This window comes from Monodelphis domestica, chromosome 1 (genome assembly GCF_027887165.1).
Source record: "Monodelphis domestica isolate mMonDom1 chromosome 1, mMonDom1.pri, whole genome shotgun sequence".
NCBI lineage: Eukaryota > Metazoa > Chordata > Mammalia > Didelphimorphia > Didelphidae > Monodelphis > Monodelphis domestica.
Window position 1 is genome coordinate 404470187 of NC_077227.1, and position 14728 is coordinate 404484914.

The following is a 14728-nucleotide window of genomic DNA, read 5'->3' on the forward strand; positions in this document are numbered from 1 at the left end:
CCTTCTTATAAGAGAATTCTTGCTCTCCCCTTCTGGTGTGTATCTTTATGTGACAAAGATTATTCTATTTAATTTATTTCTATTTCTTCAAGTATATCTTAGTACCCTCATTGATTCCCCCCTTTATCTTTCTTTTTGTTCCCCCACCTCCAAATCATGTTAATGCCCGGATCTTTCCCTATGAATGATTCTTCAGGTTACTCTATTATTGCATACAATTTTTGAACGTTACACATAACATTTCCCCCATATGTTAATATATATAATTTGATCTAATTGTAGCCCTTATAGAAGAGAGTTTGAATAAAAGGAAAAAAAACACTTTTCTCCTTTTCCCTTTCTTTCAATTTTCTCTTTCTCTTTGTGTTTGGATGTCAAACTTTCCACTGAGTTCTGGTCTTTTCTTTGCAAATACTTAGAAATCTTATATTTTGTTGAATGCCCATATTTTCCCCAGGAAGTATATAGTCAGTTTTGATGGGCAGCTAATTCTTGGTTGAAAACCCAGTTCTCTTGCCTTTCTGAATATCATGTTCCATGCTTCAGTCTCTTAGCGTGTTCTTTGCAAGGTCTTGTGTAATTCTTATTGGTGCTCCTCTGTATCTGAAGTTCCTCTTTTTAGCTTCTTGTAACATTTTCTCCTTAGTTTGGAAGCTCTTGAATTTGGCAATTACATTCCTGGGGGTTGTCTTTTGGGGATTTAGTATAGAGGGTGTTCTATGAATCCTTTCTATTTCTATTTTGCCCCCTTGTTTGAGAATATCAGAGCAATTCTCTTCAATGATTTCTTGTAGTATGGCATCAAGATTTTTGTTAATCTCTGTTTTTTCAGGTAGACCAATGATTCTCACATTATCTCTCCTTCCTCTGTCACCTTGTCAGTGAGATATTTTATGTTTTCTTCTCATTCATTAATTTTTTTACTTTGCTTTATTAATTCTTGCTGTTTTGCAAGATCACTGGTTTCCAGTTGCTCAATTCTGGCCCTTAAGGCCTGGTTTTCTGCTTTAATATTTTGGCATTCAGCTGTAATTTTTTGGTTCTCTAATATAATTTGTTGGATTTCTTTTTGAACCATTTCCCACTTCTCTTTCCAGAGAGCTTCCGTCTTTCTGATGATAAGCTCCATTTGAGACTCTTCCAGGGCTTGTGGACAATTTTCTTTCTTTCTTTCTTTCTTTCTTTCTTTCTTTCTTTCTTTCTTTCTTTCTTTCTTTCTTTCTTTCTTTCTTTCTTTCTTTCTTTCTTTCTTTCTTTCTTTCTTTCTTTCTTTCTTTCTTTCTTTCTTTCTTTCTTTCTTTCTTTCTTTCTTTCTTTCTTTCTTTCTTTCTTTCTTTCTTTCTTTCTTTCTTTCTTTCTTTCTTTCTTTCTTTCTTTCTTTCTTTCTTTCTTGCCTTTGTTTGACTTTCATCCAGTATTTCCTCTGTAGCCTGGGTTTTTCCTCCATAAAAAGTTTTGAGGGTGACAGCTTTCTTTTTTGATTTCTTGCTGGGATTTTGAGGTTCCTGTGCATAATTAGCCATTTTTTCTGGATGTTTTCAGTTCCCTCTTTAGTCAGAAATCAGAGTCTGCTGAGCAGGGTTGTTTTATTTCTTTGTATGGAGTTAATGAGCAGGCTCTAGATTTTCCTCAGTCCTTTACGGCTTTTCTTAGTACCTTCCTCCAGGGGGTGCTCAGTGTCTGCACTCTCTTGCCCTCCTGGTTTTCTGGTTTTGTTACTTTTAGCAGACCTTGTTAATTCCCAAGGACCCAAAAAACATTCCCCGTTTGTTCCAGAGGGACTCCTGTCTCACTCCCTGGCTCTGGCGGGCGCGCTGGCTCTGGGCACCTGAAGTCTGCTCTCTCTCACATCTTGAGTTTTTCTGCCTAGCTTCCTTCTGGGGGGTCCCCCTGCTATCCTAGTCAGATCATAAGGGTGCAGAAGTGCCCTCTCCTCGCTTCAGAGGAGCCCCTTGCTCCTTCGTCTTGGTGTGCGCTGGCCCCGGCTCTGGCCCTATAGGTGGGGGTGGGGCGGGCTGGATCCGCTCACGTTTGCATTTGGGTGGAAGGCTTTTCCCCCTTTTATAGGCTGGTAAAGCCTCGATTCCATGCACCTTCACTGCTGGTTCGCACTCTATAGCTCCTCCACTCCTCTGATATAGATTCTTAAGGCCTTTTGGGGTGATCCTTATCAGTGTATGTCGGTGTGTGATGGGGAGAGTGAATAAGCCACATTTAGCTGGCTGCCATGCTTACCCGGAAGTCCTCCTCCAGTAGGAATTTCTATACAGGGAAGGAGTAATGGGTCAGAACCATTCAAAGAAACCACTCAAAGTGGGGCATTTCAGCCGTTAGTTCTGTGAATTTTAAAACTACTTCACCCTACTCAGACTGTACTTTAGAAAATTTGAATTAGCTATTTCCTGATTTGTAACAATGAAGATACTTGGTCTAACAGAATCAGGTCTTGGGAACTCTACATTGCCCCATCCTACTTAGTTTAACAAGGTCAGGAATGTCTGCACCCATTCTCAAGGATTAAGTATCTAAGAAGATGGCCTCCAACAGACATGTGTAGAAACAGCTGACAGACCCCTGGGCTGTCCTAAGTCAAGCTAAGCTATCATTGGCACAGATGAGATGCAGGAAAGTGATGTAAAACCATCTCTATAAGGCACATCACTTCCTCTCTTTGCCCTCTTTCCCCGGAGAGGTGGCTCTGGCTGGCAGCATGCTAAATGTTCTGGCATTTTGGCATGGTGGCAACTATTTGTCTGGGTTTTGGCGGTGAGTTTGCCCTTGAGCTGATTCAGGTTCAGGCATCTTGGCTGAGCCCTCTTCGAGTTCAGGCTGATTCCTTCCTTCTTTACTCTCCAAAACCTTACCTTCCTAGAGCCTCTGGTCTTCCTCCTGGCACAAGCCAGGTCGGAGAAATCTTACACCCTTTCCTTCTTCCTTCTTAATTTCAAGGGGGGGTGGAGTCAAGATGGTGGCTTAGAAGCAACAAAAGTTCAGACCTCTGAAAACCCTTCCTTACCGATCACAAACTGAATGTTCCTAGGGGACGGAAATTCAAACTTAACAGGACAGAGGCAGGGAACCTTCCTTCTAGACTCAAATCAAAAGGTATGCCCCCCCAAAAGCCAGAATCCGAGAACACTCGGGTCTAAGGGGAATGCAGAAGGAAGGTCCCAGGACCCCTCCCCCCCCAACCCAGAGCTCTGAGCCCCCAGCAGCAGCAGGAACCTCTGGGCAGGCAAAGGTGCCAGTTTGGAGGGTCTACCTTGTGAGCAGCGGGATGCCAGGCTCGGAGCATCCAGCATGGGTGGCGGGGAGGCATCCAGGGAGAGACTGGGGAGCCTGCAGCCCTGTGGCTGGGTCAAGTCCATCTGGCTCCAGTCTCACCAGAGTTTTTTGCCTCGGGGAACATCCAGACCAAGTCAGTTGAACCTAATCCCATCAGGACTCCTCAGAGCTCAGGGAGGCCAGGACCCCTCACCCCCTAGAGTGCAGGGCCTTCCACAAGGACAGGAACATCCAGGCAGGCAAAGGCACTGGGGTACCTTGCATAAAGTGGAGAAGCAGCTGGAAGGAACTGGAGAGAGCCTGAGCGGCTCCAGTCTTCCAGGAGTCTTTCACCTCAGAGCACATACATCCCAACCCGGTTGAACTTAATCCAATCAAAAGCCTCCAGAGGACAGTGAAGCCAACATTCCTCACCTAGAGACTGTACGAAGAGATCTGACAAAGCTCCAAGAGGGGAGACTGTCAGCACCAACCCCCCCCCCCCCCAAATGAGAGGAGCAAGAGCATAGACAAATAAGGATACAGGCTTTGGAAGAACTCAAAATGCAATTCAAAACACAATTAATAGAGACTGAAGACAATTGGGAAAAAAAACTTAAAAACTAAGATAAATCATCTAGAAACAGAAAATAGTGTCTTGAAAGCCAAAATCAACCAGCTATAAAATGAGGCAAAGGAGATGAAAGATGAGGTGAAGAAGATGAAAGATGAGAAAAAGGAGATGAAAGACAAGGTAAAGAGGATGAAAGATGACCTCCAAAGAAAATCCAACCAAAAGGAAAAGGATGACCAAAAAGCCAGGGATGAAATCCAGTCTTTAAGAACCAGAATACAACAACTAGAATTAAGTGACCTCACAAGGCAGCAGGACACCATAAAACAAAACCAAAAGAATGAAAAAATTGAGGAAAATATGAAGCATCTCATTCACAAAACAGAGGATTTAGAAAATCGTTCAAGGAGAGACAATTTAAGAATCATTGGTCTACCAGAAGACCATGACAAAAGAAAAATCCTGGACATCATGCTACAGGAAATTATTAAAGAAAACTGTCCAGATAGCCTAGAACAAGAGGGAAAAGTGGAGATTGAAAGAATCTACAGATCACCTCCTATACTTAATCCCCAACTGACAACACCCAGGAATGTTATAGCCAAATTCTTAATTTCTTTCCACTATATTAATTAAATCACCATAAATTTCCAGCTGACTTGGGTATTTTTTTATATATTTGGGATATCCATGGTGAGCAAATAATATAGTTTAGGTCACAATGCTAAAATTATCCTTTACAGTTCCCTTCCTCATTACACCGATCAATCAGTAACTAATCAATGAGTTACCCTTTCCTTGTTCTTCTGACTGAATATAGACACTTGCAGGGAGTGGAACATCTTTTTTCTTATTTCTGGGAATTTCTTACCTGTTCACTCTCCCCTTCCTAACTTAGAAAGCCCCTAATCTTTCTCCAAAATGGAAATCAGATTACCTAATTTTGTATCCTGGATGATTGTTTTCTTTTAATTACTTGGTTTTTCTTGATTGCCTCATAGGCATTTAGAAGAAAATTAAATAAATACAAATTCTTCTCCTTACATTTCTTTTCTTCTACGTAGCAATGGTTCTGATGAACAGTGATATGCTCCAAAGGTAGACAGCCCCTCTAGGCTTGCATAACCCACAACCAGGATGATTAACTTCAGAATTATCTACATGGCAATAATAGTGTTTAGGACGTGGAGTCTGAAAGACGTGGGTTCAAATCTCACCCAGAGGTACTATAATACTTACTGGCTATTTAGTGACGGCAAGTCACTAAAATGCTTTGAGACTCAGTTTTCACATTTGTGTAATGGATATAATTATTCCTGCAGTATCTACTTCCCAGGGTTGTATAAATATCAACTATTGAGGGAATTAAAATAAGTGTAGTGGGAATTGAGTGTACCACACTAACTCCATCTTGTGACTCAATTCTGGAACTAGCTCAGTTCCCTTTCTATTCAATTAAGGATCTAGTTTAGACTTATTACCAGGGAGTTTTCCTAACTGCTACAATCACAGTCATCTAATAGTTCCACAGAATTAACCCTTAGGACTTGATCTCTAATGCGAAACTACAGAGAGCAGGATGCTACCTTGAGACTGAGGACAGTATCTCACCCCCTTCCTTGCCTCCATCTGGCTACCTAATAACCCACCCAATCCAACTCTTATCTTACTTATTATCAACATGCTCGATTCCTCTCAACTCATCACAGAGACCAACAACCTTGAAACTATAAAACCTTCAGCCAATAAAGCATTATTAGTATCTGGCAACTCCAGGGAAATGTGCACAAGGATGCACTGGACAGCACCCCTAGAAATCCTAGCAGCCTAGAATGTTCTCTAGCCCTGAGGCTGAGATGAACAGGACTGATATCTTCATATGAAATTGTGGCAGGGCTGAAAGTGTTGGCCTAAAGAGTCAAGAGATCTATGGTCAAAATCTGATTCTTATACTAATCTATGGGGAGATCACTTAATCTGAGCCTGTTTTCTGTAAAATGGGGACAATATTCACAGCACTTACCTCACAGGTTTGTTGTGAGGAAAATGCTTGGTGAACCCCTAAATCACTAGAGATAAGGAAGTTATTGTGACTGTGTGAAAGAGTCTTACAAAACTATAGCCATATTGGGGCATCTGGGGCACAGGCGCTAATCTAATTTATTTAACATATGTTTATTAAGCATCTTGTGTATGGAGTGCTGGGGCAAAGGCTGGAGGAGATATAATTGGTAGGATTAATTGGTATATAGGAACTGAGCTCATGCTGAGCCTAATCTTGCCCCCCCCCCATCCTATACTGAAGTGTGTGTGTGTGTGTGTGTGTGTGTGTGTGTGTGTGTGTGTATGTATTATAACCTGAAATATTGGAGCAAATGTTTTAAACCCTTACGTCTGCCTTAAAATCAATATTGTGTATTGGTTCCAAGGCCCAAGAGTGGTAAGGGCTAGGTAATGGGGGTTAAGTGACTTTCCCAGGATCACACAGCTAGGAAGTGTTAGAGGTCGGATTTAAACCCAAGACCTCCCATCTCTGGGCCTGGATCTTAATCCACTGAGCTACCTAGCTGCCCCTGTTTGGTGTATTTTGAGAGTAAATATTCCTTTGTAAAAGCTAATACAAATTTAAGTGATGAAATGGAACTTAAGTGTTAAGTCACTGGACTCTTAAAAATGAGAACACATCCAGTAGGGCTGATGCAGATGGCAGAGAAGAAAAACTCCTCAACCCCTTCAGGGCCCCTCAGAACCATGGAGAGGGTAAAATATGCCAGGCTTCCCTGAGAGAGATATTAGAGCATCTCTGTTAACTAGATCTCTGTACACGTTGCACACTGCCCCCACTCCCAGACCTTAGTATCATGTAAACAAATTCCTTAATGTGGTGATTCTTATATTTCTGCCTTTTATCGGTTGCCTAAGCATGTCTTGTACCTGGTCAATGCTAAATAAGCATTTGCTGAATTGAACTGAATCTGACCCAATTCCAAGAAACAAAGCCAGAGAGGAAAGAGAATAAGCATTTATTTAATGACTACTATATGCCAGGCACTACGCTAAGCTCTTTACAAATATTATCTCAGTTGAAACTAAATGATCTGTCTAGGTTCACATAGCAAGGAAGAGACAGAATAGAGCCTTGAACTCAGATCTTCTGAGGTCTAGTTTGGTGTTCTTGCTGCTACACATACAAGGCCTTATAAATCTTAAGCAGCATGGAATGGATAAGTCTATGGCACCTTTTTTCCAAGTTCATTATGTTGTAATTCAGTCATCTTTGGTGAAATACGTTACTTAAATACTTTAGCATAAATTAGGTGACTAGCATCAAAAAGCATCATTCATTCATTCATACTGTGTTACCTCCTGGGACATGTATCACTCACTGACAGATGGAGTGGGGATGGGGAAAGGAAAACCTCTGAAAGATACACAATTGAAAAGACTTAAAACTTTTTGTATCTTTATTATTGAAAGAATTTTAAATATAACTTTTAAAAAATGAAAAGATAATAAAATCAATACTTAAAACCAAGAATTTGTAGTGTTTTAACTTTTCCACTTTCTTTCTCTTCTGCCAAGTAAGGAAATAAAAGATGGCAAGAAGATCTGGGTGAGATCCTGCAAAGAGTCCCTAGGGTTTGGAATCACAAGACCTGGGGGTGAATCTAGACTCTTCAAGACTATGCAAGTCAACTCACTTTCCTGGGTTCTGTTTCTTCATCTATAAAAATGAATACTTTGGACTGGATGATCTCTAAGGCCCCTTCCAGCTCCGAAATCTTCAAACCTATAACTACTGTCTGTGTTGGACTTCAGAGATCATCTAGCACCACCCCCATCCCATCCCAACCCCATTTACAAAGACAGAACTGACACACAAAGATGGCATGGGTCTCATATCTTAGACCAGCTACTGCACCATTCTCACATATCAAATTCACAGCAATTTCCCCCCAAAAAAACTTGACCTCTTTACTGAGACTCTGAAGTTGTATGCTGCCATCTCTCTTGGCCACAGTCTAGAGTTAAACCCAAAGTATGGTGAGAATACTCATGGAGGTCTAGAAGTACCAAACAGATTTTCAGCATGGCAAGATCACAGCACGTGGACTCTCAAATGTCTGGAACAAGCAGCATTGGCCCACATAGGGGAGGAGGCAGGGGAGTTAGAAGGCATCAGAGATGTTCAAGGGGCCAAGAGGAAAACTCAAACCCATTCTAGTAAGGTAAACAGGGTCATTCAGGAAGAAACCCTGGGTCACAGTATTGCATCCTACCCAGGCTTCTTGCTTTGCCTCAGGCCAATCAGGCACTTCCTGCCTCTCACAACAGTGTGGGATGTTGCAAGTGAGGTCAGGGAACATTGTCTTCTCTGGGTCTCCCTGAGCTAGAGGCCAGGCTAGTTGGGCACAAATACAGCCCCAGCCATATCTGAGGGAAACAGTAGGGTCCCCACCTCCAGCCCAAAAAGGACTTTTTCTGTTGTCCCTGGCAAGGGCAAAGTCTTCACCTCTGTCTAGGCGGTAGAGTTAGGATTGTAATGTGACCACTTTGACTTTTTCCAGTCTCATTAGAATGGTGTGAGGATCATATCCTTCTGGGAATACAACCACCAGGCTTGGTTTCATTCCCTTCTTTTGGCAAGATGCATTTAGTTACCAATAGGTACACAGTTCTGAGACAAAGGCCATGTCTCTAAAGACAATGATAAGACCCTGGCTGAGGGCACTAGACACATCTGAGTGTGTGCAGTGGGGTCAGGGTAGAAAAGGTTCCTTAGGCACTCATATCAGCAAATCTCAGATGCGAAGCAGGGATTTCCAACAGAGGAATCAGACTTCATAGCACACATTAAAAGTTAAGATACTGGATGCTTCTTAAGCAAGAAGTAATACTGGGTCATTGAACTGGCAATAAATGGTCAAAATATATCTTCAAAGACCCCTAATACTCAGCTTGATTTCTGGACAATGACCAGTGGTGAATCTGAGGGTGGTGACTGCATAGTCTCATTAATAAGAAAGACAAAATCATTTGGGGAAGTCAGAGCAGATAGATGAGGAAAAGAAGTAGAGTTACTACAGTAACAGCCCATATCCTTCATCTTGGAGATAGTCTTCCAGCAGAATGTAAGCTCCTTGAGGGCAGAATTGACTGATTGGGCTCTCTTGCCTAGGAAAGATTCTACTGCACCTTGAGAAGCAGTATTTCTTTTTTGCCAAGAGAAGAAATATGAGCTCATGTAGCTAGCAGGAAACATGAAGGAGCTCTTCCCATCACCAGTAACCACAAAGCTTTCCAAAATGGGAATGCCTTTTTCAGAATTGCAGATTTCACAGGATCCTGTTTTCTCTCTCTCCACGCTGAGTCACTGCCCAAGAATGGGCAAGGATTTCACTGCCAGGTTAGTTTCTGGGCAACCATTAGCTGAAATGCTGTACAGAAGAATGTCTGCCCACCTAGATGGGTCTCATGTGTCACTGGTGGCAGGCACTGTGCGGCTAGTCAGCAAGGTTCTTTGGAACATGAAGTGATCTGTGGCTTCCGTGTCTCTGTCCACCTTCAAGTTGAATTCTGCACATCTTCCAGCTAAAGGCACTGGATGGAGGAAACTGGGCAGGCACAGAGGTGCTCAAAAGGAAAAAAAATGTTCTTCCTGCTGCTCTTCTTTCTTTCTGACCCTGGGATATTAAATAAAACACAAAGCAAACCTCAGAATCTCAGAGTTGGAAGGGACCCTAGAAGTCAGCTGGCCCATCTGGAATCTAAGCAAGAATCTCTTCCACCATAACTCTGACAAATGTCCAGCCAGGATATGTTTAAAGACTTAAAGTATCAGGGAAACATGCCTCTCCTCTCACGAGAGAGTATTCCACTTTTGAACACATTTGACTGTTAGTAAGTTTTTCTTACTGAACCTAAATTTTGAGCCCTTTTCTGCTGCTTCCCCCATGGCAGACCCTCTGGCCACAGCTAGGATACTATATTCCATTCCAGGAACCACATTTTAAGAAGGGCATTGGCATTGATAAAAATTTTGAGCATATCAAGGGATGGGCACAAAGATGGTTGAAGGGACTGAATGCTAGAGCATACTAGCATCAGATGAAGAACTAGCTATGTCTAACTTAAGAGAACACCCTTAGCAGGAATCATTATCTTCAAGTATTTGAAAAACTATCATGGGAAAGAAGGATTAGACTTATTTTAAATGGTTCCTGAGGACAGAATTTGGAGCCATGGGGAGATGTTTCCAAGAGGTGGAGTACTGTTTGTTACAAGGGACAACATCCTGACAATTTAAGTTAGCCCAGAGTGTAAAAAAGGACCCCAGTAAGTAGTGTTTCATATCACTGGAAGCCATTAAATAAAAGGTTATATAGCCCTTTTCAAGGATGCTGGAGAGCAAAGGTGTTAAACTCATAGACTATAAAACTTCCAAGGAAACCAAATTAAAATGTAACTGGGAAAATATTTAGCAAAATAAATTAAAATATAATACAACATAGGCAATGTTAATTTGTGGTTTTCTAAAAATATTTTGACACCACTGCTATAAAGAAAATTCTTGCTGTTACAAATTAGACTTGAATTAGAATGTCATATATGAGGCCTCTTGCAGCTAGATGACTGTGGCTCTAGTCCTACCCTGGAACTAGATGGAACAAGTCTAATCTCTTTTTGTGACAGATCTTGAGATGCTTAAAGACAGTAATGCTCTAGTCCAGTGATGGCAAACCATTTAGAGACCTTAGAGACCGAGTGCCCAAACTGCAACTCTCACAACACACGTGAGCCCCCCACTTTACCCCCAGACAGGGGAGGGAGGAAGCACTCCCATTGGGCTGCTAGGCAGAGGGGTGCATCATGTTAGAAATGTCCTCAAGCATAGGTAGAGAGGGGGAAGGAGCAGCCCCCTCTGGCATGCATGCCATAGATTTGCCAATATAGCTCTAGCCCCTAACTCTTATATTTTTCAGTGTGAATTGTGTCCTTGGAGAATTCACAGATTCAACAGCATTGCAAGTTGGAAGGGACTGATCTCATCCAACCTTGACAATCTGAACTGGACAGACTGGATCTCATCCAACCTTTACAATATCATTTTAAAAGCTACCTAAGGTCATAGAAGACTGTTTGGTAGCTCCCCATCAGGGAAGAAGGGAGCAAAGGAGGTTCTCTGCAGAAAATAAGGACCCTCTGCCACCTTACATGTGGCTTTTTATCTTTCCCCAGGACAAAGGTGCAAAGGATATCACCTACCTTTGTAACTCTCCTAAAGTGTCCGGGGTAAAGTGGGACTCTGTTTAATGACCCACTCTCCATGGGGGTTGGTATGGTACAGGTCTAAGAGGTAGGTATCTGGATCCAGGCAATGCTCACCTGAAGGGCAAAAGGATAATTGAAAAATATCTATCATTGTTGGTGGAAATGGAAGAAAACTGAAGCTTAGGAAAAGAAAGCTATACCTTTCCCTCAAGGAGGGAGAGTCAACTTCAGTCATTGACTTTATATTTAAATCAACTAATTTAAATATAAAGTCAATGACTGAAGTTGACTTCAGATCTCTTCCTGGATGTTATGAAGCAGGCAACTTAATCTAAAAGTAATAATTCTTTTATTCTAAAGGGACACACAAGACAGGAAGAATAGGGTTGTTGAGTAAGGAAAATGGGAAGCGAGAGATCCCTAAGACCTAACAACTGACCCCCTCCCCAACTCCTGAGGGTTCAAGCTGGTCTGCTTGACCCTCCTTGGTCAGTTGTGATTTCTGTCCTGATTTCTATCTACTCTAATGGTAGCATGAAGTTCACAGGACAACTTTAGGGGACAGAAAGAGAGGTCTTCTTTGGATGGATGGCTTTATAATAAAGTCCTATTTATTCCTTTTATCTTCAGCTGGATTCAAGGGATTTGGGTTCACTGAGAGATGGTCACTGCTCATAAGGTCTGTCTCAGAGGTTTCTCTTAGACCAACCACTCTAGGGGAGTCCCCAAAGAGAAGTGAATTGATCTGGCATTTTTTCCTCAGTCCTTCTCTGTTCCTTTTTTGGAATCCTCTGTCCTCCTTGCCCTTCCCCCGATTGAGTTGTTCTTTTTTCATGCTGGATCTATTTTTCTCTCTTACATGGGTTTGTACTCCAAAGAGATATAAGGAAAAAATGTGCACAAAAATATTTATAACCACACTCTTTGTGGTGGCAAAAAATTGGAGAATGAGGGGATGCCCTTTGATTGGGGGAATAGCTGAACAAATTGTGGTATCTGTTTGTGATGTAATACTATTGTGCTCAAAGGAATAATGAACTGGAGAAATTCCATGTGAACTGGAACGACCTACAGGAACTGATGCAGAGTGAAAGGAGCAGAACCAGGAAAATGTCGTACACAGAGACTGATATATTGTGGTATGATCGAATGTAATGGACTTCTCTACTAGCAGCGATGCAATGATCCAGGACAAATCTGAGGGACTTATGAGAAAGAAACACTATCCACACACAGAGAAAGATCATGGGAGCAGAAACACAGAAGAAAAACAACTGCTCAATCACATGGTTCAATGGGGATATGATTGGGGATGTTAATGCTAAATGGTCACTCTATTGCAAATATTAATAATATGGAAATGGGTCTTGATCAATGATACTTGTAAAACCCAGTGGAATTGCTCATTGGCTATGGGAGAGAGGAGATAGTAAGAGAGGGAAAGAACATGAATCATGTAACCATGGAAAAATATTCTAAATTAATTAATGAGAATAAAATTTTTTTAAAAAGACAATGCAACTCATTATTATATAAGGCGAAGAAGCTGTGGGCCAGCTTAGATGAAATGACAAATTTAAGGTCATACAATTATATGTATCAGATCTAAAAAGAGCAAAAAGGAAGAAGAGGAGGAAAAAGAAAAGGAGGAAAATGAAGACATAGAAGAAAAAAAGAAAGTGGATGATGAGGAAGAAAAACATTAATAGAAGGGAAAGACAGAGAAAGGTATTTACACAGGGTTTTACATTTCCAAAGACCTATCTCCAGATAAGGGAATGGCTTGTTCAAGGTTACAGAGAATTGGGAAGAACAAGAGGGAAAGGGGGAAGAAGAAATAGAAAGAGAAAGAAGAAAATGAAAAAAAAGAGGAGGGGGAGGGAGAGGGAGAGAAGAAAGGATAGATAGAAAGACAACAACAGGAAGAGAAAGAATGGAAAGGGCACCATAGTTTTATAGGGTTTTTAAGTTTCCAAAGATTTTTTCCCCCATGGAATCTAATTCTTCATTGCTTGGTGAAGAAACTGAGGGCTAGAGAAGTAGAATTACTTTTCCAAGGTCATCCAGCTACTAAGAATGGGAGTTGAGATCCAAATCTAGGTCATCTTTCTCCAATATTGTTTTCACCAACCCATACTCTCTCATAACAAATGTTTCTGACAAAGTTAATTTGCTGAACTCATTTGGGTTGGGAACATTCCATGAGTTTTTTCAGACACTGTTGAAATGCCTTGTGGATAAACAGACTGTGAAACATCCAAGGTTATGCTCTAAAATAATTTTTATGCTCTAAAATCTTTCTACCATTTTGGAGAAAAATATTTGGCCTGCAGCAATTAGAACACAGAACTAAGGCAGCCCATGCTATGAATTGCATCTGTATTTACTCCTGGAGTAAGAGGAGTGGTCTAGGAGAGAACTGTTATTCAGCTATTCTAGAATGGTAATCCAAACTGTATATATTGTCACATATTATGATTTGCTTCCTTGAGATTCCTATAATTCTTCCTATAATTATCTTAGGGCAGAGTTATCTCAGAAGGCAAAGTTACACAGCTAATAAGTATCAGAATTGGGAAGAGCAGGAAGAAGAAGAGAAAGGAGGAGGAAAATGAAAAAGAAAAGAAGGAGAAAGAGAAGGGAGAGAAGAAAAGTTCCTTTATAGAAGGCAAAAATTGGACTCTCAGTTCACTACACTCTGCATCTACTGCTCTGCATGGTTTCAGTCCCATGGAATAAGATGTTCCCTTGTCAGGTGCCCTCTGGTGTTCCTGCCTCTCCCCATTCCCATTTTCTCGACTCCTTTTGTGTGTTGTCTTCTCCCATTAGATTGTAAATTCCTTGAGAGCAGGGACTATCTTTCTTAATTGTATTCCCAGTTCTTAGCACAGGGTCTGGCACATAGTAGGCTCTTAATAAATGTTTAGCGAATTGAAAAATATTCAATAAAATTGTTTCTGACAGTTGAGCCTAAAATACAAAGCATTGCAATAGCGCTAATATTATTTTTTCATCAACAGAATATAGGTCTAATTTCAACTCCAGAATTCTTTCTCACTGTGCCATATTTGGTTTTCTCCATAATCATAAGCACAAGGCTTAGACAGTGGGTATATGAAGACTGAGCTGGTGAATGAATGAGCAAATGAATGAATGAATTCCCGCAATGAAGAAGTCTTCTGCCCTGATTGTCTTCATGGACACATCCTACTCAAAGAAAGACTGGTAGATATGGATCACTGAAAGGCCCAAGGATAGACTTACTTATGTTCCCTCCAACTTCATAGAGGAGTAGGTTTGATGATTCAATAGGCCCATTACTGCAGGACACAGAAAAAAGATACATATGTCAGTGGGGACAGCTCAAAGGCAGTTGAGGTATTGTTCATAATACATCTCTCACATCAGTGGTGCTTTCAGGTTTCCATAGCACTTTATTAAAAAAAAAAACCCTATGAGAAAAGAGGGGAAGCAGTTACTGCCTCCATTTCACAGAAGATCAAAGAAAGCATCATAAGAACGGATAGACCCAAAAGGGACCTCAGAGACCATTTAGTCCAAACTCTTCATTTTATGAATGAGTCAGTTGAGGTTCAGAGTCATTAAGTGACTTGCCTT

At 41.2% G+C, this 14728-nt stretch overlaps 1 protein-coding gene across 2 annotated transcripts in view; it reads right to left on the reverse strand.

Annotated features, from left to right (window-relative positions):
- Positions 1-7274: 7274 nt before the first annotated feature.
- The window catches only part of ARHGAP40 (Rho GTPase activating protein 40), a 135249-nt gene continuing 127795 nt past the window's right edge, over positions 7275-14728 (reverse strand). For both annotated transcript variants that reach the window (XM_001381692.5, XM_016428300.2), the window contains exons 14-16: positions 14375-14430; positions 11105-11224; positions 7275-9522 (exon numbers count right to left, since the gene is read on the reverse strand). In XM_001381692.5, the coding sequence (XP_001381729.3) occupies positions 11118-11224; positions 14375-14430 (163 nt within the window). In that variant the 3' untranslated portion in view covers positions 7275-9522; positions 11105-11117. The remainder of the gene's footprint in view (positions 9523-11104; positions 11225-14374; positions 14431-14728) is intronic.